This window comes from Athene noctua, chromosome 13 (genome assembly GCF_965140245.1).
Source record: "Athene noctua chromosome 13, bAthNoc1.hap1.1, whole genome shotgun sequence".
NCBI classification, from domain to species: domain Eukaryota; kingdom Metazoa; phylum Chordata; class Aves; order Strigiformes; family Strigidae; genus Athene; species Athene noctua.
The window spans coordinates 23,698,669-23,720,406 of NC_134049.1; the positions used below are offsets into that span (position 1 = coordinate 23,698,669).

The 21,738-nt window shown below is 46.9% G+C and overlaps 1 protein-coding gene across 5 annotated transcripts in view; it reads left to right on the forward strand.

Moving 5' to 3' along the window:
- Positions 1–21,738, forward strand: part of ALPK3 (alpha kinase 3) — a 35,044-nt gene that overhangs the window by 2,742 nt on the left and 10,564 nt on the right. The window contains exons 2-6 of one of the 5 annotated variants that reach the window (XM_074916816.1): positions 6,634–6,874; positions 7,142–7,180; positions 10,421–10,542; positions 18,035–18,152; positions 19,447–20,476. In XM_074916816.1, coding sequence (XP_074772917.1) covers positions 6,855–6,874; positions 7,142–7,180; positions 10,421–10,542; positions 18,035–18,152; positions 19,447–20,476 — 1,329 coding nt within the window. In that variant the 5' untranslated portion in view covers positions 6,634–6,854. Of the gene's footprint in view, positions 1–6,633; positions 6,875–7,141; positions 7,181–7,230; positions 9,272–10,420; positions 10,543–18,034; positions 18,153–19,446; positions 20,477–21,738 lie in introns of those variants that run through there. The other 4 variants (XM_074916814.1, XM_074916818.1, XM_074916817.1 and 1 more) reach the window with 4 other exon arrangements.

Below are 21,738 nucleotides of genomic sequence, written 5' to 3' on the forward strand. Positions count from 1 at the left end.
AATTGGGGCTTTTTGTCCTGTAATTAAATAATGTATAATAACAATTCTGGAAAGCAAGTGAGTGGAATGGTGTAGCAAGAAGACTTTCAGAAAGCAATTATGAGTTTAATTAAATCCAGGAACATCTGGAGAGCTTGCCTGGGAGAACTTGAAAAGCAAGATGAGTGACATGCCTAACAGCAGATAACATTCAGTAACTCTCTTTAATGCAGAACATATTTGAATTTGGTGGGTTTGGAGCTAAGAAAGTATAAGACAAGTGATTGAGACACACAGTTGTGTTGGGAGGCTGCTGTGGTAGTTAGAAAGCAAAAAAGGATATTGTGATCTGAAGAAAGTGGTTTTTTTTTTCCGAGTTCTCTGTTGCTGTCTTTATATGCATTTGTAGAATGTGTTTAACCCAATATTTGCCTGCTCTATTCACCCATTTGTAAAGCAGTAGAAAGCGTAGTGACATGGTAGAGATACTTACAGACATGGAAATATCTGTTTATGAAAAGAAACTGAGGTTAGGAATCCCTGCTTCTGGGGTATCTCATGGACATGTTTCACCTCTATGCTTGTGTTCATGAACCATGTAGAGAATAGTCTGGATGATTTTACGTGGTCTCCCTAATCCTGTAGGAGGAAAGGCGTGTTGTGTAAGTTGATGGATACAATTTGGAAACTGGTATATGCTTTTTTGTTTTTTAACTTCTAGAATATGTCAGAGGTGGTGCTGTGGGGACCAAAAGAATAGAGGTGCTGAAAATGGCTGCAGAGAGAACATCATCACTTTATTAAACAGAGTATTCAGCATACTTATTTTTTGTGCCCTTGGGAACTGGTCTGCAGGAAGAATCTTCCTTGTGAGCAGATAGCTCAGTGACAAGAGATTACTTCCTTTCATTTGCTGGTCTTTTAACATACCTGCTAATGGACAATATGAGGAGCAGCTTATGGTCATGGTAATTTGCCTTCTGCCCTGGAAGTTGACAGAACTATTTTATTTTGGGGTAGGTTTTTTTTAAAAAAACCTCTTATGTCTCAAAGCACTTGACTATAATTACTTCACAAAGTGAGAGGAGAAGCTGTCAGTCCTGCCTTAGCTGCATTCATGGGCCACAACTTCAAGACATCTCTTTAGGTATCCTTTTTTGTAAGAACTATCTGAGTCTGGAGAATGTCTTGTGCAGAGAGATGCATTTTTATGTAAAAACTTCCAAAAGAGGAGCTTGCCTAGGACTCAGGTGAAGTGATCTGCACCTCTTTTCTAATGCAGATGTCTGCTCCTTGGTCTCATTACAGCATTGCCTCCTTGCTTAAATATCTTTCTACTGTCATAGCTTCATCATATGCAGATATTTATAGAGTATAGTGACATTGCCTCTGATCTTTTCTTGGATGGCTGACTCTGGCTGTGGTGGCAGTTGAGCTCAGGAGAGTGCCTTGCCACCTGGCTTTTCTGGCTAGGAACCATTCCCCATCTTGTACCTCTTGCTTTGCACATAATATCAAATGAAGGTGAATGATCAGTTACTATAATAAAATGAGCTGAAAACTCAGGAGTACTTAGTTCCTGAAAAGCATATTTAGCTTTCTTAGTTCAGAGGAATTCCCTTTTCAGCAGCTGGGCACCTGTAATGGGACCTTGCTTTTGACAACAAGTGGTGTAAATCCCTGAGAAACCAGCTGTGGCATCTGAGGGAATTTGGTCCATTTGTCTTGTCAGATGGAAGTGTCTCAAACTCGGAAAGGAGGGACATATGGTACCTACTGGAAAGGCAAAAGTAAAAGCACTGATGGATTAATCTCCAGCCTGTTTCTAGGGTAGAGGCATCTTTTTTGGGTTGGTGTAACTGTCTGCACAGGGGTGCCTTGTTTTGGGTGGGGCTCCTTGGCAGTTGTGCACAGTGAATAATAATCCCAAACTGCATTTTTCAGCCCCCTTTCTAAAGCCTCCTGTTCCTATCTCCTAGAAATTCAAGGGGAGCTGAGTATGTGGGCTGATGAGCTGATCATGGCTGGAAGATGAAGATGTGGAGCTGGACAAACAGTGCTCTTCAGGGCCACTGTTACAAGACAGAATATCACATGTGTGAACTTTGCTTTTCTCTGGAAACCTCATAAATGGAGACATTTCCCATGCCTGGGATCTGATTGCGTGGTCTCCTCTGAATGAGGCACCTCTTCAGAGGCACCACGGTAGAAGCAGTTCCCAGGAGATGGAGTTAAAACCTGCTCTGTCCTCACTCTGTTTCAGTGAGGGGAGGAAGGTCTTGGGTGAATGAGGCTGTTATCTCACACCAGTTCAGTCTCATACTTTACAGCATTGCCTGGTCCAAGAAGAAGGTAGAAGAGCTGTTAGGAACAACTTGCTTCTTTTCTAACCCACAGCCACTAAAGTCTTCTACGCACAGTGAGTTATCAGGAAGACGTCAGCTTTTCTGGGCATCTCATTGTCCCATATTTGCTTTGTTTCCTTTTGTCCTTTCTCATTCCTTTATGTCTTTCAACTAACTACTAGATTAATTTGGACCATAAAGGCAACAATAATTGAGAGTTGAAAATCACAGATCTGAGCCATCTTCAGAGTCTTACAGAGGCTGATACAGGAATATGTAACAATTTATTGTTTTCCACCTTCTCTGTTAATGAAATCTAGCTCTAAATTGTTGCACGCAAGTCTGTGTTTATCTCAGCTCTAAGTAAATTACTGGCAGAAAAAATGCCATATTTCTCTAGCTCTGACATCGATTTGTTCCATGACCTTGACAGGCAAAGACTCAATACATCCATTTTCCAGTCTGTGAAATAACAATGTGTCTTGTACAGCTCCATAGCACTCACAGCTGCTTTATCACAGGATTGCTGATAATTACTGCCATGGTATATGAAACAAACACACTTGTTCTGTGTGTGCATGAAGTGCTTGATAAGAAACAGGACACGTGGCAGGAAAGAAGCCTTAAGCATAACCATATGTACATGAAAGCTTCATTGTTGGCTTTTAAATGTTGAAAATGGTTTGCTACTGACAGCTGAGAAGATATTTGGCGTGGCTTGTATTTGTCTCAAGTAGTATTAACCTTGGAGGCAGAGAAGTTCATATGAAATCTTATACTTGGAAGTCTGCATGTGCAAAACATGCCCAATAATGTCACGGGTCATAGTGCCAGCAAGAGGGAGTGCCTGGAGGGGATTGCCAGGGCCATCCCCCTGTCCTGCTCACAGGATGGAAGGGCTGCCCAGTTCTCAGTAGGCTCTTCTTTTAAGCAATGCTGTTTCTGTCAAAACATAACTCAGAGGTCTCAGCTTTGCTGTCATTGACAAGTTTTGCTGTTTACTTGCTGCACTGGACAGGTTGTGTGGCTCAATTTTCGAGCTGTGGAAGAGCACTGAAATATATTAATAACTGTTGCAGCTCAAGCAGATCAAGTCCATGTACTTGTATGTGTACGTGTGAGGATGGAGCCACTGTGAAGCCTATTTCAGAGCCTCCTGAGCTCTTGTTGACTTCTATATGAGGACGTGAGCTGGAAGGAGAAAGATTTCTTAATCTTGGGGAGAAGAAATATGGAAAGAGGAGAATTTCATGCAGTGATTGTGTGAGAGGGTTAGAAAAGCTGCTGGAGTTAACTTTTTGGTGCCAATGGGGTGAGATACCAGCCTAAGCCATCAACTTGAGCAATGTTCTCAGTGAATTAAAAAAAAGTGGCTGGGGTTGACAGTTCTGCCTCCTGCCCTTGCAGCAAGACTGAAATTTGGCAAGTGCATGAAAAATGGAGAAGACTGTCTTCACTTCTGAAGAAAATTATGAGTAGTTGAAGGGCTAAAAACCTTTAAGAGGATGATAAATGTCCAAAGGAGTTTGAAAGCATCTGATAAAACAGAATTTAAAGAACTGGGGCTGCTAGAAGGTGCATAGTAGAGGAGTATAATTCCACAGTCCAGTGCCACAGCAGTTAGTAACCAAACCTGTATGTTCAGGGCTAGATTTTAACAAGCTGTACTGCACTTCAGAGATGCAGAGTGCCCAAGGAGGCTTTCCTCCCACCAATGCTGGACATGTCTGAAGCAGACCTCTCTGAGCTCCCCTTCTTCAGTGAAGCGAAAGCAGTACATTTAGACCTTGATTCACCCACTTGAGAATTGTTCCTCAGGATAAAACAAGCATTTGCCTTCATCAAGTAACTCTAATGACCCCAAGCTTGCTGGGGGGGGGCCCACATCTGCTGCTGATGCTGTGTTTCATCAGCAGAGTCCTGTCCTGTGTGCTCTAACAAGTCTCTGGGAAGCTGAAGACACACACAGCCCAGTCCCAGAGAGTGTCAGACTTGGGCATGCTGGGGCAGCTGTTGTGCCTTGCTCAGGAGTCCCACATTTCCAAGTGGGTAGATTTGGTTTAGAATCTGTAGTTATGCTGTTGCAGCTCTGTGTGGGTATGCTGTGAATGTAATTAAAATGAAGTGAAATGCCAGCTGCCTGCAGGCAGGGCTGTTCTGGCTGAAGCATTCAGAATTTGATCTTGCTCTCTCTGGGCTTAAATCTCTAGTCTGAAAAGCAAATTTTGCTTGGTTCCTTAGCATATTGAGGTTAAACTTTAGTTAATACGTGGATCTTTGTGGTGATGGCCTATTTCTTTTAATAATATCAAGGCTCCTCAAGAGACCCTCAGTCCAGCATTTTGCACTGTGTTGCAGCATGTGCAGTGAATAAAGCCCAGGGTGTGTGCTCAACACAGGGAATTAAAAAAAAGTACTGACAGTGCTCACTGTTTGATCACATTCATGAGCGCAAGGAGCTTGTGCCACAGGCACCCTTCATTCTGACTCTTGCTATTTGAGTGATTTTCTTTACATCCAAGCAAAGACACCTTCCTGCTTGTCTTATGCAGGACAGTGTGATTAAAACTACACTTCTGCCTATACTAACATTCTCCAGCAAATGTTTTAGGATCTTCCCTGCTGGCTCCTCAAGCGATGCCCAGGTCCTTTGTATTCCTGGAGGCTATAAGGACTTTTTTTTGCCATGCAGTGGTAGGCAAAATGTTTTGGGGTTCATTCACTGTTGGAAAAGCTGGTGGTGGAGACTATTTAAGCCCGTGTTTCCAGCTAGACAGAGCTTCCTGGGGGCGACCCAGAGCACAGGGATGCAGCGTGTCTGTGCTGCTGCCCTGGGATCGCCTGGGGTGGCGGTGCTTGGGCTTGGGAGGCTTGTGGGGAGGAGGAGGCTCGATCCCCCTGGGAGGTCAGTGCAGGGTGAGAGCAGCTGCAGGTGCAATTTGAACTTTCTAGGCTGTTAGGGTGGCTGGGAATGATGAGGTCTGGGTGACTTGCTGCTCGGTGAGGCAGGTAATGCAAAGGCATGCCTTGAAGTGCTGGGCTGGACATGGGGCTCAAAGGGATGCCCCAGGTGGTGGGGCTCAGCAGGAAAGACAGCGTTCCTCTGTCTGACTTCTCCCATGGGCCAGCACAGTGCATGCAAGATGGATTGGGTGGCTGATCCTCAGCCTGTTATGTTAGTGTTTGAGTTTTCCAGCTGAATAACACCTCATCTGCTCATTCTGTGGCTGCGTGAACAGCAGTTGGCACTGGAGAGGGATCAGGATCGTGTGGCTGGGGGTGGAAAGGGTGAAGCTGCTGCCGAAAGGGCAAGTGCCACCCGTGTTTGTTTGGTTAAAGCTGCTCCTGAGTGGCTGTCTAAAACTTCTGTCTTTGCTCTCCTGATCAGAAGGAGTCAGTGAGCTCTTCAGAGTGCTGGTTTTTTTCCCTAATGAAAATGTGCAATTGTTTGTGTAAAAGTGTCAGGCCTTCAAACTGAACTACTTTTTTACTTATTATTCACATGGAGGTTCTGTCTTCACAGATGGAATTGCTATATGGTTGGCAGGAGCAATTTTTGGAGACCCTCTGTGATAATTTTTAGAGCAAGACTTGAAGTCCTGTTGACTCATGTGCAGTTGGGACTTGCACAGAGCCTGGATATGGTCATTTGGGTAGGAGACCTGACAAGATGCACCCTTCTGGGTTCTTCATGCTGTCTTCTGTAGCATCATCATAAAGTGCTGAAGTTTGGTTGTTCAATGGTGGTCTTCAGTGCACAAGGCTGAGAAGGTTTGATATCTCTGCATGTACCGATGTGGGAGTCTGACTTCTTATATCCCAGAAGGGATGTCCACGCTGCAGTTGCTTCTGGAGCTATATGGTGAGGTTGTTGCGTAGGCATAACTAACGTGTATCTTAGTGTGATTAAATCACTGAGCTTATGTGCTGTTGATTAGCTGGTACCTACTTAGTTTTAGGCTTTTGATTGCCATGTGAGTGAGCTCAGGCTCTGAGGAACTGCTCCTGACTGCTGAGGGTCAATGCTGAGAGGTTATTTTCTACAGCCTGCAAGAGGCTGCTGCCACAATATGGCAGTGTGGTCTTTTGGCTAGGACATGAGTCCTTGAAGACACTCCTTTGGGAGAGCTGATGGCCACTGGTAAGTAGCTCATCTGGGGGTCCCTTGTGTAGGACTTGGGTGGTTTGTTTTGTTTTGTTTTTTTTTCCCCTGTATTGGTTAATGTTATAACATGTTCCTGCAAAGAAAACAAAACTTGTAGATTCTTGTAAAGTCCACTTCTTTTATTTTATTTTAATTTTTTGCCAGACCTTAGTGAGTTGGTTGGCAAGCTGGAAAGCGGTGTATAGTGACCAGAGAGTTTTCAGCTTCTCCAAAGAGCGAGCTGTCCTTGGAAGCACAGAGGGTGACCAGCTCAGGCCACCTGCTTGCCAGCAGAGAAGTGGGCTTGCAACGGTCTGTACTCCTGCCTGCCGTTTAATCGAACATCTCCCGGGGTGGAGTTGCCTGCTTTGAGCACAACGCTGCGGATGGTGCATGGAAGGCTCAGGTGCTGCTTCTTGGAAACCTACTTGTATAAATGTCCTTACACTTATTCTTTGCGGTTAACGACCATTTCATTTTTACAGCCTTTGATTTCAATTGACAATGTGGCTTGCTCATCCTGGCAGTCAGCCTGAGTAAGGCAGCTGTACCTTCTTTTAATAGGAACTCTGACCTGTGCAAAACGACTCATCATTAATACATCTCTGTAATGGTATTTCTGCTCCTTTCCATGCTTCTATGTCTAATGGATTTTATGCTGTTTTTTGCTTAGCTTATCAAGCAGCAGATTCTCTCCCTCCAGTTTAGGAAGGTAAAACTACATTGCATTAAACTGCTCTGTCCAAACACTTTGCTGAATCTGACTGCACATGATTAATCGGTAATGTTTTGGTACTAACTAATTAGTAGAGAGCCCTGAAGTGATCTAACAACCTTATTCTGCATGATTGGATCCCTAATACTTGCTTGAACTATAGACAGCAAAGTGAATGTTCATTGTAATTCCTGTGTTAAGGTGCAAGAAATACTCCTCTTTCTTAGCCATAGGATGGGTGTTCAGCTACTTCTTGTTATTAAAGTGGGACTTCCATACAGAGACATTAAAAATTAGATGTTCCTGCCCTAAGATTTTCAAAGAAGAAATCTTCTTCTCCCCCTGCTATCCTGTGCTTTATTGTGAAGATCCTCATTCATTTGGACTCTGCTCTGAAACGCACTTGTAGCATTGTACTTTGCCTCTGGCAAACTAACACAATTGGAAATCATTTGACATTACTGGTTTGCTGCAGAAGCAGGTAGAGGAATGACTGTGGAGGGTACAGGTCTCTCCAGAATACCCCAAAAGCTGTGGGGTTGCTAATAAAAAAAAAATCAGGAAAAGAAAATCATGATGAAGAGGAATATACTTCTCAAATCTTTTTCTGCAGACTGATTTTGTATGGAAATCCCTCTTTAATGTAAAAGGCTACTGAATTACTGGTGTCCTCTTCTTAGGCTCCAGGGCTTTTTCTGCAACAAAGATGCAGCTCCAGGAAGGCCTGGAGGAAGAGCGGCTGCTGCTTATATCAGATTTCTTGAATGCTCTGAATTACTGGTTTAGAAAGCAATTTGAATTGGACAAGTCTGTTGCAGCTGGAGTGAGTCAGCTGAGAGCCCCACAGTGCTGCAGTCTCTAAAAGCCCCCTGTGACTAACACAATGGTTTCTTTGAAAGATTAAATAGACCTTCCAGGGCTTCCTGCCAGGTGTACATTGGGCAAGGCTCTTCTGATTCATCTGCTGTGCCTGTGGGGCCACCAGCTTCTGGTGATGCTGCTTTCCTAAACTATTCAGTAGCCTTTGCTGGATTTCACCTGATTGTGGGATTTGCACTGAATGGACCAGACTTATTCCTGGTGCTTCCTGCTGGTATGGGTGGCATGGTACTGGGATTAAACTTGGTCCCAAATGTCACTATGTGTGTGCGCATCACTTTTTTAAAGATGCTGATCTGGTTGCTCTTCTGCTGGGGTATGAAATGTTCATTGATGCTTGGGAAGTTCCTTATGTGAATCTAAAAGGCATTTACTGGTCTAGGGCTGGGGATCTGTATTGAAGAGGCCTTCAAAACCCTGCCAGTAACTGTCTTGATATGGGATTGTCTGCCTTGCTCTTTGGAAACTGGAGTTTTTTCTCCTGGGTTTGGAGTATGGAAAGGTTTCTCTGGTATGAAACAGCTGTTAGCTCCCACAGGCCTTTCCTAGCCCTGTAGTTGTGTAGAGAGTTGCTTGCGAGGACCAGTCTCCTGGGGACCCTTGATTTCCACAGAAAAGAGTCTGAGCTGTGGCATCTGTTTTTCACCCCATCCCACACGTGTGTTTGAATACAGACAGTGCTTATAACCCTTGTTCAGTAGATGAGTCAAGTTTGCAACAGCCCTAGCTGCTCCTGTCCTGTACCCTTACCCAACACAAAGTGCCTGTGGCCTGGGTGAGACTCCCATGGCACCCTGGTTGTTTGTTACTCAGGGGTTCTTCTCCCTGCGTCTCTTACAAACCCATTCTAGTAGGAAGCCAGAGTGAAAATCATAACACCTCCAGGTAAGTCTTCTGGATGGATGAAGCAGGCAGTTGCTGTGGCCATAGCTATCCTGGCACCTTCAGCTGTATGTTGCAGTTCAGTCCCTGTTGCAGAGCCTGTCAATGCACCTGACCTTGCTGGGTTCATGCTAAATGTGGTTTCTTCTTTTGTTTTTCCTGAACAAGTCTGCTTCCTCAGCAGGTAGAGCATGAGTAGCAGCAGCACCAGCATCCTGCCTACAAGCCGGGCGCTGCTAGTGAGGCTGGGGTTCTTCTTGAGGAGCCCTCACTACGTGCTATGAGCCCTTCTGCTCGTGGTGGAGCTGTGTCAGGAATGGTCTGGGGGTTTGTTCCACCTCTTGCATGTCTCTAGAAGCTGATCACTTGTTTAAGGAATGTTTTTCACTGCTAAAAATGATATAAGTAGAGCTGCCAGCTACTGGTTCTCTTGCAATATTTGCTGTTTCTCCTAAGATCCTTGCACTTGAGACCTTGAGGTGTTCTCTCCTAGTGTAAATGTGTAGTGTTCTAATTGCAGAGGGAAAAACGAAAGAAGAAGCTCTTCCCTTCCACAAGCCCCAGAGCACTATCCAAATGAAGACCCAACTTGGAATGAATTAATTTTCCTTTAATTTAGAAAGCCCAGATCTTCTGGGGCCTCTCCTGGTGATGCTCCAGCAGGGTTGGCAGTGCTGTATGAATATGGTGATTTATTGCTATCATTGAATAGTGCTTAAATGACTGGAGAATCTAAGGTCCATGTTGAGCTTCACAGATTGCACCATTTGGATAGTTCTGGCTATTTAGGCGTTCCAGCCTAAACTTTGAGGTCAGTGTCTGAACTCATGGAGTATGTAGTGTGAGTGCCTGCCTGCAGCAGTGAGAGGTTAAACAGGGAATGGATGTCAGCTTCACACATAATTCCTGATCTCAGAAAGCTGCAAGTCAGGCTCAAGGTCTCCTTCACTGAGCTGTCCCCACAGCAGTTAGCTTTTCCTAATTCAAAACTTTCAAAGAGGGCTGTTGTATTTGGGAGACATGTTTGGTTCACACTTGGCCTGAAATTACATATGAAGTCTTCACAGGTAAAGAATCCCAGTGAACAGAACAATACTTGAAACACCAATGGTGCAGTACTGGGAATGTGAAGCTGACTTTGTTAGGATCTTGCTTTAAGCCTGCTGGCTGATCGGAGAAATGTTCTGGTATAATCAAGAACTAAAATGGTTCTGAACATTCATTACCCTGATTGCCATAAGGGCTAAGACATAGGGAACGTCTCTTAAATGACACTTTAAATTGACAGTCATTTTAGGAATAAAAAAAGTCAGGTACCCTGACACTGGACTAGACTTGTGAATAACCTAGTGTAGGGATGATGGGAGGGAAGGAGGGCATTTACAACAAGAACACAGGCTTCTGAGGTGAGATAGAAAGTGGACCCTTTGATTTTTCTAGTACTTTGATCTTTTAAATGCTTCTTGAATCTTCCAGGAGCACCTTCTGCGCAATCATTTCTCAGCTGACGGAGGAAACCCAGCCACTATTTGAAACCACTATCAAATCCCGTTCTGTGTCCGAGGACTCTGATGCTAAATTCACGTGCATAGTGACAGGTAACAGTGTCTTCAGTTAATAACCTGGTCCTGCCTCACTTGCTGGACTTGTGCTAGTTAAACTCTAGAGCAAGTGATAACAAGGCAACATGTTAACAAATCCACTGTTGTCAGACTGCCAAGTAGAGATTCAGCAATTGCATGATGATTTCAGCTTTAATTTAAGAGGGGGGGAAACACCTGAGATTGTAGAGGCAAAGGCATAACCTAACATCTCAAACAAGGCAAATTAAAGGCCAGAAAATGGAATATGCTGGTTACTGCTTGGGCCAGCTACATTTTATTGTCCTAATCTCTGCTTCTCTAATCCTAGACTCCATAACTCAGGAATGTGCAGTTTTGAAGACTAAGGCTATCATACTGGAGCCCATTCTGGCTCTCTTTGCTGGCTGTAAATGATTAGAGTGCAGCTGTGTTTGCATCAGTGATAAACTTGTGTGTCTGTCAACATCTGAAATAAAAGCTGGTTTCTGCCCAGTGAGCTAAAAATCTAACTTTGGGCAGGAAGTGGTTAGGCCAATAAGAGGAGGAGGGAGAGTCTGAAAGAGCTGCTACTAAGGCATTGTGATGGTGCATGGCAGGCATTGGTGTAAATGCAAGCAGCTCCTTTGCTGATGAGACTATGTAGAGACTCTAAAACCTCTCTTTTCACACATAGTATGAAAACTTTTTACATACATAGTATGTACTTGTTTATGACTTTGTGATCTTTCCTGATGTCACTCATGTTAATTTTTCTGACATTCACTGATACTCAGTGAGAGATGTTAAACAAGTTTGTAAGCTTTGGAAGGAGGAGGGTATCTCCAATGAGCCTCTTAGTCACAAGGACCAAGACTTTCCTAAGATTTAGAAAATCTAATTTACTATTAGAAACATGCTGTAAATAAGCAGTGCACCAGGAAATGCAGACTGAGCCCTTCTGAGAGCTGCCAGCTTTGAATTCTTGGCTCTTCTCTAATGCATTGACTTGTTTTGCAGGTCTGACTTTCTAAACTTGCAAGGGTACAACTGATATATTGATGCTTAACTTCAGCAGACCACTTCCTGCTTCTAGGGCAAAAGTGAGCTGCTAGGGAGATGCCTCTAAACCAGGCCCTTCATTAGAAGGACTTTTCCAACTAAAGTTTTCTGAAAGGAAAAGCTTGACATGCTGTGCAGTAGAATGGAACTCACCATTCTGCAAGCCATGAGCATCAGAGGTCAAAAAATGAGTGATGTTTAGATATGTTAGGAAATCCTGAGCAGATACAATTGTCTTCCACCTCCCCTTGCCTGAAAGTGTAGAAGTGCTGCAGATCCAGAGCATGGCTCTTCCTGCAAGGTTGTTCGATAGCACTGCTCTCCTTTCAGGAGTGCTTGCCCCTTTCCAAGTCTCTAGTCCCAGCTTCTTTCACTGGCTTGAGTCTTCACCAATTGCACTTTGAGGTTGACAGTTCCCTCTAACAATCTTCATCTCTTCCAAAGCACAGATGACAGCATCACCTCCACGTGGGCTCTGTCAGGGTGAGGTGCATTTGTGCAGCTGAGCTCTAGTTCACCATGAGCTCTGCATGTGTGGTGCCCAACATGCAAGTTTCCTCTCAGGAGGAATGGAGAGGAGATACTTTAGTCAGTGCTACTAAGGAGGCATTGTAAACTCAAGTGTCTGTGTCCTTTCCAGCATCTCACCTGGAAAAGCTACAGAAGCTCTTGGAACTCTTCACTCTATATTTTCCAGGAGACATGCTGCCAAGGAATAACCTTCTCTGCTTGTACCAAAATTGAAGTATTGACTGTAGCCCTTCCTGCAGTCCTCCCTTGCTCTTGGTAGGCAGGACATTGCCTTCTAGTTTTGGATGACCCGCTGGTGCTATGTAGCACAACCTGGTGTGTTACTCCAAGTTTAAAACTTGACCTGGTACCGATCTCATTTTCTGCTCAAGTGAAGGAAAGTATCAAATGACCATCTTCAGCATCTGGCCTATCACAGTATTTTTGTACCTGGTAAGATGGATTGGGGGATGTCTTTATGCACTTAAATTAATAGACCTATAAAATTAGGAATTTTCATGGGAACATCCTTAAAAGCAGCCTGGACCATCTATGCCGTATGGTCATCTTTTGCATGTGGTCCTGTGGACTGGTGTGTAGGAGCTCAGGATCTCTTTGTGAGAGAGGGGCACAAGGTGGCTGACTGCAAAGTCTGATCAATAGTTCAGATATCTCCCCCTGCCATGATGTTTGCATTTAACTGGGAGACATTACCGGGAGAAAGGAAGTGGTGGTGGCATCCCTGGCCGGTGTCCAGAGTGGAACCAGCGCAGTCCCACTGCTGTGGCTGGAGTCCAGGGACACTTTGGTTCATAAACTTGCAGGAGGCAAAGGGCAGACTATCAGCTGCTCTTGTTTTGACTCTCAAGCCACAAATGTACATGACCTACAATAACATCTTAATATTTCTTTGCTGCTTCTTGACCAATAATGAGAGTTACAGGATAGTCCCACATCTGTGAATACCAGTGGCTTGCTGGCCATGTCCTGGAAAGGCAGCAAGATGCAGGTGTTTGAAGAACCAGTCTCCCAAATGTGTTGGGTGGTGCAGGCAAGTGGAAAAGCAAGCCAGGCAAAGGCAGACTTCCTGATGCTCTTAGGTGGTTGCACAAACCCTCCTTTCCTCCTGTTACTTAGTTCTGCCTCTACTGGTGTCCCTAGTATGTCTGATTTGATTGTTTTGGTCAAATCCTGCATCAGTTATGACATGTTTTCTTTTTTAGACAAAATTAGTTCATCCTTTGTTCTCCATGACATGTGAAAAAGGAAACAAGAACGTTTCCATTTACTATGCAGTTTCTTACAGAGCAGAGCGCACCCCGCTTTCTGCACCAAGTGTTTTCCCTGGTGGGTTTGTCTGGACTTCAGGATCTTAAGGGTCATCACAGATCCTTCCCAGTGAGTGGGTATTGGGCTCTTTTCAGAGAGTGGCCCTTATTGGAGGCTTTTACAACTGTTCAGTCATATGTGTATAGCATTGGCTGGAAAGGAGAGATGTCGGCTGACGAAATGTGGGGGCTTGGATGAAGGAGCCTGGGTCTCTGACTGCTTGTTAGGGACTGAGGCCACCTGGGAGAGGTGATGACTGGATGTAACCAAGATCATCGTGTGTCAGTCCCACATATTGCCCTCTGTTGTGCAGTGCCATTTCAGCCCTCCTTAGGCAGGCTTAACCCCTCTGCCCTGCCTACCCAAATCATCGGCTCAGGAGCTCAGTTCCATCAATCCTCTTGTGGGTCAGTACTTGTGCTGAAGAAGTGCCAGCCTGGTACCTCTCCCATGCTATGCAGGTGCTCCATCATCTGCACTGTGGTGAGTAGCATGTCCCCAGAGAGGATGGGACCAAAGCAACATGCCCAGAAGCAGTCTAGGTTTATTGTAGGGCTGTGGAGGGGAAAGGGCTTGGGGAAGAGAGTTGGGGTAAGGTGAGTAGACAGTCATGTGATTAGCAGATGATTTTAATAAGCATAAAGGAGTATCAACTCGTATCTGTGGTGGCTCTTTTAGAGAAATGTTTGAAGGATGAGAGTGAAGTGCTTGGATGGAGGATGTCTGGAGAAATGCAGGGGCTGCAAGAGGGGTGGATGGGTGGATTTGGGGGTGAGGTAGTGAGTGCAAAAGCAGAGAGCAGGCTGGTGGGAGATGAGGGTGCCTGGGCAGCCAGGGTAAGAAAGGGATGGTGAATGAACACTGCTCACAGCTGGTGGCATGGGGAACTACTACACTTGCTCAGCATCTGTCCCTCCTGTTAGTATTACTGGAAGCCTCCTTGTCTTCTTTAAATGCCAGAAAGGGTGAGATCTTACCATGATTTTTGCTCCCAAAACTGCCTCCATGTAGCTTGTGTAGAGCAAAAGCAGAAAGTGGTGGAGATTGTCTAATTGTTATAAAAATCTTTCTACCTTCTCGAGTTTCAGAAGACTAGCTCCCCTCAACCCCTGCCCCAAAAATTCCAAAAAAGAAAGTTGATTTAAACAGTTTCTCTGGATGATTTTGGATAACTATTGCAAGAACTTGTTTGGAGAATGTCACCAAAGCTCTGAAGACTTCTCAGACTTCAACAGCTTTGGGAAAAAGAATGTTTGATCTAAACCCTGCAGTCTTCATGAAAAAGTGCTTTGCTCAGGAAGGTCTCCTGGGCTTGTAACTGGCCTCCTCTGGCAGTAACTGGCCATCATGCCAGAGCAGTGCTGCTGGAAGACATGCATCCCAAAAAAATTTTGCTGGGCTCAAAGATGTGAAGCAGATGCCTGCACTCCTCTCCAGGAACGCCCAGCACCGCTCTGTCTGCAACTTCAGGGCACTTGCTGGTGGATGCAGGGGACCAGCTGCTGGCAAATCCCTGTCAACACCAGCTGCAGAGGGGGGTTCTATGGGAGTGATAGGTTTTGGAAGGGCAAGTGCCTGATTTATGAGTGGCTGCTCTGTCTTGCAACGTGCTTGTGTTAAGGGTGGGCATCCGACACCCTGCAGCATGGCACTGCCTGCCAATGGACCCTGTGGCTCCACCACTCTGGCCTACTGGCACCCTTGAAACTGGCCTGTCTTGGCAGCTGGGCAAGCTGCGGATTTTGTGGTTTCAGGGGATGTGCTGAGAGTGATGCCTGTCCCCCTCGCCCCCAGACCAGGGGAATTTATTTGCTTGGCAGCCTGAGGATGGATGCCTGCAGTGTCAGCAGCAGCTCCCCTCCCCAGCGGAGCACAGGGCATGCCAGGAAGCCTTGTCCCTGCGCAGGCATCTCTCCATCCCCTGCTTGGATCCGGTTACAGCCCCTGGGGAGGGATGGCTGGTGTCTGAGCAGGCAGCTGAGGCCATTGTTTCTGCGTGGGAGTTGGGAACCCTCTCAGCATCCCTCTGCCTCTGGGTTTCCAGCCAGCACAGGCCTGTAGCTCCCTTTTGCTGCAGGCCAGAGTGTGCAGCAGGGGCTAGTCCCTCCTTGCCTGCACTGGGCTGGTGGGGTGGTAGACCCTGGTAGGGAGCAGATAGACTCAAGGACACAAGTACTCAGGTCAAAGCAAGTTTAGGCTTAACAGGAAAAGCCTTTTGTCGAGGCACTGCGCAGCTATAGAAATGGCAGCTCTTTCCAGCAGATGTCAGCTGGGAATGGAAATCAGCTGCAGAGGCCACAGGGGGACATCACAGGGCTTCTCGGAAACGATGTGCTTGTAGTTCCCAGAATGAAGTACTGTAATTGCTGTTTGCAGGGTACTAGGAAAATCTACCTGCTAGCTCCCTGTGTTACAAACCGTGGGGGCCTCCTGAAGGTCTTGCCTGCAGAAGAGCACTTGGGAAGGGTAGGATTGCTCTGGGCAAAGTGTGAGCTGTGTATGAAAACTGTTTTGTTCCTCATCCCTGGAGCAGAAAGAAATCACCACAGGCTCATTCAGCCCAGGGTCCTGCTGCCAAGTATGGTCAGTAGCAAAGATTTATGGAAAATATAAGCAGCAGCGTTGATCACTGATCCCATCACTGGGATACTCTCATGGCCTCCTCCAGTTAGCAGTTTAGGGCTCATTCAGTTCAGCCACAAGTATCTGAGGGCTTTGCACTTCTAGAAACTGGTTTGGAGGGCCAGAGCAGCAGCAAAGAGCAGATGGTGGTGAGACAGGGACTGAAGGAGACTGATGGAGAGCTTGCAGGTAGGGCTTTAGGAGAAAATAATGACTTGGCTTCCTGCAGAAAGGGAGGAAAGAGGCACTAATCAACAGAAAGCCAAAGCTGCCAATGGCAACAGTGGGAGGGGAATGAGGCAGCAAAGGATGTGAGAGATGTACAGGCAATGAGGATGGGGAGGGTAGATGCCAGGGGCAGTGAAGTGTGAGAGACCTTGGTGAGGAAAGGAAAATAGAGTAAAATCTGGTCTGCAGGGGTGTCTGGGCTATGGGGATGGCTGTTGTTCATGGAGGAGGGCAGGAAAGGGAAACTCTTCTGACACTATTTCCCCAACCCAGTCTGGTTCCAGTGGGTTAAGTCCTTGGAGGGGCCAGAGGACGCTGGAGAGCCCCAACAATGGATAGGGACAGACTAGATGGGGGGAACCAAGGCATACATGAGGAGGAGATTTGACCTGTGCTGCTTTTCTGGTCAAAGGCATTTTGAATTGTCCAGAACTAGGGTGAATTCCTGCTGATGAGTCTTTGCTCCTGGTCTTTTGCTTCCACTATGGGACCTTTACTGGAGCAGGTGTGAGCTGGTCTCAGGCATTGCTACAGACGGCCAGCATCTCGGGCTGGTGTGAGTAGGAGGCTTCTCACCCTGGAGACAAAAAGGGTGTTGGTAGCCCTGAAACCTATTGGTTGGCAGCTGGGAAGTATCCAGGATAAGCAGGTTGTGCCCTGTCCCTGCTCTCTCTGCTTCAGACCCATCAAGTCTGGACGCTTCAATATTCCTGGAGAACCCTCTCTGGCCCCATGCCAGCATTGTCTATTAGTGCTGGCCTTCTGCAGCATTCAGAGGCGCCAGGAGCTGGTGGGGATATGCTTGGGGCCTGGTGGAGGTGAGCAGTGTGCTGGTCTCCTTCACTTCAGCCGCACAGAAAGCCAGCAGGGGCATTTGCAGGAGATAAGCTTCAAATAGCTACCTTGGGACTTAACTGTTGAGCGCATGGACTTAAGTGGAGGCATGATGTTATCATTGAAACTTTTATCCCATGCCCTTAGGATCAGCTTGGCTGTGCCAGGAGTCCCATGTAAAGTACAGGAGCCAGTGTTGGCCACTGGCTCAAGCAGTTTTCAGAGGAAAACTGCTCTTACTCTGAGCTAGAGCTGCTGTTTGTGGGAGGTGAGGGCTGTGGCTAGCACTGGTCCATGTGGGGCACTCATGCTGATCCACCTCTGCTGTTGGTGGCAGGGAACGTGGCTGTGTGCCCGGCCTGCTAGGCAGCCAGTCACACACATCATGATGTCATTCTACTGAAAAGGCAGGTGACATCTGTTGTCAAGTGACATTTGTAGGACACCAAGCTGGCTATGATGCAATCAGGGTTGTTCTGTTCAGTGGAAACTTTTGGATCAGCTTACAGGCTGTGACACTTAGCAAAAGGCTCTGTGAGCTCCACGGAGGGGCAAACGCCTGTTTTCTAACCTTAGCCTTAGTCTCATCAAAACATGCCTCTTCACATAAAAGTGACAGTATGCTCACCTTCTCCCAGCCAGTGTTACAGGAGATGATTGTGTGATCCACTGCCCTCTGTTCAGGAATGAAGTGCTGAGATTTTTTTCTCAAAAATAGCCCTATTCCTAGGAGTGATAAAACACTTGGATAAGCCCATGAGTTTTCCACTCACAGTACTTTTTCTGCTGTGTGATTTAAAGAATGCAGTGAGCCCAGAATAACATGTATCCTATTCTGCCAGAGTGTTTCATTTTGCTGTTGATGCCTTGTCCCCATGGGAGCAGACTTGCTGTGCTACTGGTTGCAGTCTTTCACACCCTCTTGTACCATCCGTCTCCTCCCCAGGATACCCGCAGCCAGAGGTGACATGGTATAAGGATGATGAAGAGATGGACCGCTACTGTGGCTTACCCAAGTATGAGATATTCCGTCATGGAAATCGCCACACCCTCCAGCTGTACAAGTGAGTAAAGAAGCTGGAGAGTGGTTGGATTTGGTGATGGTAGCTCTGAGCATGTTTTCAGTATTTGGAGGAGCTGTGTGTCAGCAGTGATCTCCCCCCCAGCACCTGTGCTGGCTCCTTCTGCTCCCCATTGCGATGTTGCTGGCTGTCCCTTCCCCTTCAGCTCTTCACTTTGTCTCCCTGATCACATCAGTATGAGATCCATTACTGCCTTCAGATATAGCTGCCATGCTGGAAGCAAAAAGGTCAGGAGAAATTCCTCTGTGGAGCTTTCCAGTGCTCTGGTGGCAGCGTGAGCTATGGCTGCACTAGGCAAGTGCTGAGCATCAGGGCTGGATGAAGGTGAGCAAAAGCATTGACTGCCTGCAGGGTGATGGTCCAGGGGATCAGGCAAGGCAAGGACAGAAATAGTTCATAGGAGTGTCCTAAGCAAGAATAAAGAGGGGGAAGGGCTGCAGCCCTGTTCCAGGATGGCCTCTGACCATGAGGTCAGGGAAGGAAAGGGCTGCTTTGGCGTACTCGACTGATGGAGCCAAGGGCCTCCTTTATTCAGCCCTGACTACCAGCTTCTTTTAACTTTAAATGAGCACTGTTTCTGGAGAGCCAGTCACACCATGTTCCCAGCAAGCAGAGATGCATTGCACCTCAAGTCCTGGATTTGGGATGTCAGACAGGCACAGCACTGTCTTAAAGTGCAGAATGTTGGTCTTGCTGATAGTCTTGTCATCCTCATGCTTCTAGCCTGGGCTTTTCTGCTGCCCCAGGTGTGCTCCAGGTTTCTGTCAGAGGCTGGCTCACCTCTCACAGGAGCAGGGCTCTCCATGGGCCAGGCATCCCCGAGGGGTGACAGCAGAGATGGCATGCACATGCTTGTGCTGGTGTCTGAGGCAAGGTGGGAGGGCTTTGGTAAGGCAGTAGGGTGAAGGAAGAACAGAAATGTCATTGTAGGCTGTGAAGAGCTGAGAGAAGATCCTGCAGAGGAATGTGGCCAAGAACAGTCAGGAAGCCTGGTGCTAGCTGTTTCCCCTCCATCACAGCCCTCTCTTATCAAAGTTAGAGCCCAGGGGTGAGCTGGGCACTGATTCAGTGTCCAACTTGCTTATCTGCTAGTACTGAGTACAGGCAGAGCCCAGGGAGGAAGGCCAGCCCCAGGCCTCCTGTGGGCACCTCAAAGGCCATGTCTTCGTCTTCTGGCCCCTCTGGAGCAAGAAGTGGGAGAGCGTGCATGCCTGCGTGCCCAGTGGTAGTGCCTGGGGAGGACGGGCAGGTCTCACACAGAGCTTTTGGTTTCCAGGTGCCGAGAAGAAGATGCAGGCATTTACCAGGCCTCAGCTAGAAATAACAAAGGCATCGTGTCCTGCTCTGGCGTGCTGGAAGTGGGAACCATGACAGAGTTCAAAATCCACCAGAAGTGGTTTGCCAAAATTAAGAGAAAAGCTGAAGAAAAACTGCGAGAGATAGAACAGGGCAAGAAGCGAGGGAAAGAAAATGTGGAGGTGGAGAAGTTGCAGGGAATGAGCCCTGATCGGCTCCAGAGAAAGCGGAGGCTGGCCAGGGATCTGAATCTCCGGTTGGGAGCCTCTCCATGGGAGAAGGAGGATGCAGCAAAAGTGCATGTTGCCGATTCTCAGTCCAGATTACAGAAGGATGTTGCTGAGCCAAAGGAGCAGCCGGTCAATGTGGTGACAGGCTTTCCAAACAAGCTGATAGCACCTTTGAAAGCAGATGTGACCACCAATGGAGACACTTCTTTGGAAAGTGTGGAGGAGAACGGGAGCAGCTTCCTCGCATACATCTATGAGACAGTGGAGGACCTAGCGACTAAGCCAATGGCAAAAGACTCTGCAGCTAAAAAGAAGAAGGTTGTGGCTCCTCCAGCAGCAAAGCAGGAAGTTTCCAAGCGAGAAGAAACTGGAAAAGACAGGCCTAACCCCTCTCCAAATCCGAGGTTTGTGCCTCCTGTCCCTTTACGCAGGAGTGCACGTTTGAGGGTGGCAAATGATCAAGAAGTGGAAAACAATCAAAAAATCAAACAGCCCGGGAAAGCTGTGAATCAGGACACTAAAGTCAATGGTAACATGCACTTCTCTTTGAAAGAGATGTATTTTGATAAGGAAGAGAAGCCAGCAGCAGGGAAGGAGGAGGCAGGAGCCAAGGAAGAGGTTGCGAGCGAGGCTGCCCTGCAGCCTGTGGCAGCTGGCAGACGGACAGAGGATGCTCTGTCGTCCTCAGAGGTGTCGGAGGCAGGATCTGTGCCGTCCAAGGGACAGAGAGGCCAGCAGCAAGCACAGAAGTTGGAGGGAAACAAAGCCATCGGTCCAGAGGTAACTAGGACAGAAAGCAGCCAATGCAGGGGTTGCAACAAGAAAGTATTTGTGCTGCACAGTTGTGTTGCCCCACAGGATCTGCTGCCGAGGTTTCGTAGATGTCCACTGGCAAAAGCACCCAGAAAAAAGGGCTTTCTGGACTTTGTGTGCCCAGACAGCAGAGCTTCCACCCCATCTCCAAATAAATGTCAGACGGGGTGGTGAGGAGAGATGTACGTCAGGGCCCTCTGGCCAAGCAGCTGGTCTCTGGGCGGCCTAGGGCCTGCTGTGAGCTCTCCTGTTTAATCGGCAGGCTGACCTCATCTGAAATGTTTCCAAATCAGTTAAGCAGGGAGCACTGAATGGCTATTTATAGTTGGGGGTGGATGCCTTGTGCATATAACAGGCGGCGAGACTGATGACATCTGTTCAGTTTAGCAACTGAACCTGAGCTTCAGCCGGCGTTTAATGGGCCCCCCATGCAAATGAGTGCAGCGTGCCAGGTATGCCACGTGAGCTGTGCTGGGCAGGGCATTGAATTTTGTTTACAGTGCAACATGTATACAGTAGATCTGGGTTATTTTTTGGCTCTTCCCTGTTGGAAAAACTCTGTTACAAGACTCATTGTGGTGGTGACACAGCGCCAGGGCACAGCACCTGCTCCTGACGCTCACTGCATCTTTTAGTCAACTTCTATTTTTGTCACTTAACCTGAAGCATTTTCCATCAAAATATTAGACTGGAAGCTACCAGTCCTTTTTTTTTTATTTTCCATTTTTCTTTAGTAACCCCTTCCGTGGTAAAATCGTCTCCAAGTCCAATTTGCAGGTGCTGTCAGGGTTTGGTGTTTGAGCTATGGTAGGTGCACACTCTCAGTACAGACCAAGGTTATCAGAGTCACTCTGGGTGCAGCACGGCTCCCTTAGTAGGTAATGCAAATACTTCAGAATGTGGAAACATCCATGATACGGAAAGTGGGACTGCCAGCTGCTCTAGTGAAAAAAAAATTCCTGTCTTCTAGATTTCTTTAGCCAAAGGTAGGAGCACCGTTTACTGGTAAGAAACCTGCTGTTATGCAGTGAAGTGAGCATCTGGGTCCTGGCCTCACCACAGTGCAGCACCCTGAACCCATCTTTAACCTGACCCATCACATATTGCTGCAAAAATTATTGCTGTGCGTGCAAGCCCATGGCAAAGCAATTTTTGTCCCTCTCTGTTAATTTTTATGCTCCTTGCTCTTAAGAAGGGTGAAAAGTGTTGATGGGTAGCAGTCAGGCTTG